We start from the raw sequence: 2359 nt of genomic DNA on the forward strand, positions 1-2359 counted from the left end.
TGTTTAGAAGATGTATGTCTGTCTGTCTGTATGTCTGTGTTTCGTTTGCACATCTCGAGAGCCGTTTGTTCCATCGACTTCACATTTGATAAGTGTGTTGCATGGGGACTTCACACTTGGTAAGTGTTTTGCTGGGGACGGGAGGAAATGCACTGTCGAATTTGGTGCAATTTGGACACACGACACGTTCAATATGAATACATTTTGACTAAGCACCGCCCCGCTGTGATGTGAGGGTGGATGTAGCAAGCAGCCCCCGCTCATTCAGGGCCCTGACTGGCTGACTGGGACAAAGGCTGCGTTCCGATCGGCTAGTAGTTCCCTGCGAAGTGGACTGCACAGGGTATTCAGCCTTATTACTTAACATGGCTAAATACCCTGTGCAGTCCACTTCGAAGGGGAACAACTAGCTGATCGGAACGCAGCCAAAGACAACATCAAATCCAGAGTGATGGAAGTGCAGCAGAGACAGCGGCCTAAAGCTTAATTTATACTTATTATAAAGTGTCGCTCAGCACATGGTGGCAGACGAAAAAGAAAGTGTCGCTCATGGTGTTGCATTTATACTTCAGAGGACGTTCGCCTCGGTTCAACGGTCACGTGACACTCGAACGCTATAAGCAGCTGCAGACAGCCGAGAAGAGAGGGAACGAAATGCACAGTGAAACCACCTCGGAGGCAAGATGTAACGTACTTGGCTGCAGCCGCATATAAACGATACACAACCACACAACTCACCTCCTCTCTCTCTGGGAAATTGGTCACGACGTTCTTTGTGATTTTCACGAAGTCATACATCAAGGACAGGCTGATAAAAATAGCGGGGACACGTTCATTCATTTCAATCGAGCGAAAACTAGCGGGTGGACCTCAACCAAAACAAGGAAGTCAAGCGCGTGCCGTCTATATAGCCAATCAGACTTGCGCGATACTATGACGTAGTCAGCGACACTAGACATTTCACCAGGTAGCAGACACTGCTCGCCGACACTTGAAAGTGTCGACTCAAGTCCTCATTTCTGTCGGCGACCGTTTCAAAAGTGTCGGCAGACGAAGCATAAATTGGGCTTAAGACAGAACGTTTTGGCTGTATGGACATGGAGGACAACATGGAGAACAACATTAGGCTATGTGGACAAATGCTGAAATGAATTGTCTGATGGCACTTTGGGGGCGGTGGGGCGTCTGTACTGGCAAAGCTGGAAGGAAGCTACCAGAGCTAGCTACCTGAGCTAGCTACCAGAGCAAGCCGCATTGCCAGCAGTGTACTGTCCCCTAAAGTCCCATTCTCTTGTGTTCCAGGAGTGTAACGGCCACCGGGTCTCAGCATCTGTACCTCGAGTCCTGGTGGGAAACAAGTGTGACCTGGTCGACCAAATACAGGTCAGTGCATTCAAGTAAAGTCCATAACACATAACACTATAGAATCCTTTATTATTATTATTATTATTATTATTATTATCTTTATTATTATTATTATTATTATTATTATTATTATTATTATTATTATTATTATTATTATTATTATTTACTTCATTCAGAGATTACAACCAAACTTTGAGGTCTCTTGGTCCCCAGGTGCCCTCCAACATGGCGCTGAAGTTCGCCGATGCCCACAACATGCTGCTGTTTGAGACGTCGGCCAAGGACCCAAGGGAGAGCCAGAACGTCGACTCCATCTTCATGTCCCTGGCCTGCCGCCTCAAGGCCCAGAAGTCCCTGCTGTACAGGGACGTGGAGAGAGAGGACGGCAGAGTGAGGCTCACACAAGAGACTGAGACAAAGAGCAGTTGTCCTTGTTGAGGAAAGGGGACAGGGACGAGGCGGAGAGAGAAGAAGTGGCTGTACATATTGAGGAGGAGGGAGAGGAGAACGGCGATGGGAGAGTGAGTCAACTGTCCTTGCTGAGGAGGGCAGGGAAGGACGGAGGACGGGAGGGTGAGGTAAACACAAGAGACTGACACCAAGAGCAATGGATATTGGATATAGTTGGCTGTAGTTCCAGATTTTTAATTGGAAGTTTGCAGGAGTGATATATTCGTTAGCAATCTGGTGTTTGGATTTTTCAGGCTATCAAAGATTCAGTAAATATGCGAAATGATAGCTGTCAGCTATCTACTTTTGGTCCGTTTACATCCAATATCTCAAAACAGGATCCACCAAAGATGCACTTAATATGTGAAAAGATCAGAAAAAAGATCTTTAGTGGATTACATTTTATGATTATGTATATTTCACGGGAGGGTATCCAGATTCTGGCTTTTTCCGGGTTCAGTCTTGTCAGTTTACGGAGATATCTCAAAATATAATCCATTAAAGATCCCTAGTGTGTAATCTTCTGGATATGGTCCATATCTCT

At 46.0% G+C, this 2359-nt stretch overlaps 1 protein-coding gene across 1 annotated transcript in view; it reads left to right on the top strand.

The window, feature by feature from the left end:
- rab33a (RAB33A, member RAS oncogene family) overlaps nucleotides 1-1803 on the top strand; it is a gene marked incomplete at both ends in the record, with an annotated part of 8010 nt that extends 6207 nt beyond the window's left edge. Inside the window, 2 exons of the mRNA XM_083651412.1 lie at nucleotides 1303-1383; nucleotides 1579-1803. Coding sequence (XP_083507538.1) covers nucleotides 1303-1383; nucleotides 1579-1803 — 306 coding nt within the window. The remainder of the gene's footprint in view (nucleotides 1-1302; nucleotides 1384-1578) is intronic.
- Between the last annotated feature and the right edge of the window lie 556 nt (nucleotides 1804-2359).

The sequence above is a fragment of the Poromitra crassiceps genome, assembly GCF_964638095.1.
Source record: "Poromitra crassiceps genome assembly, chromosome: 15".
NCBI lineage: Eukaryota > Metazoa > Chordata > Actinopteri > Beryciformes > Melamphaidae > Poromitra > Poromitra crassiceps.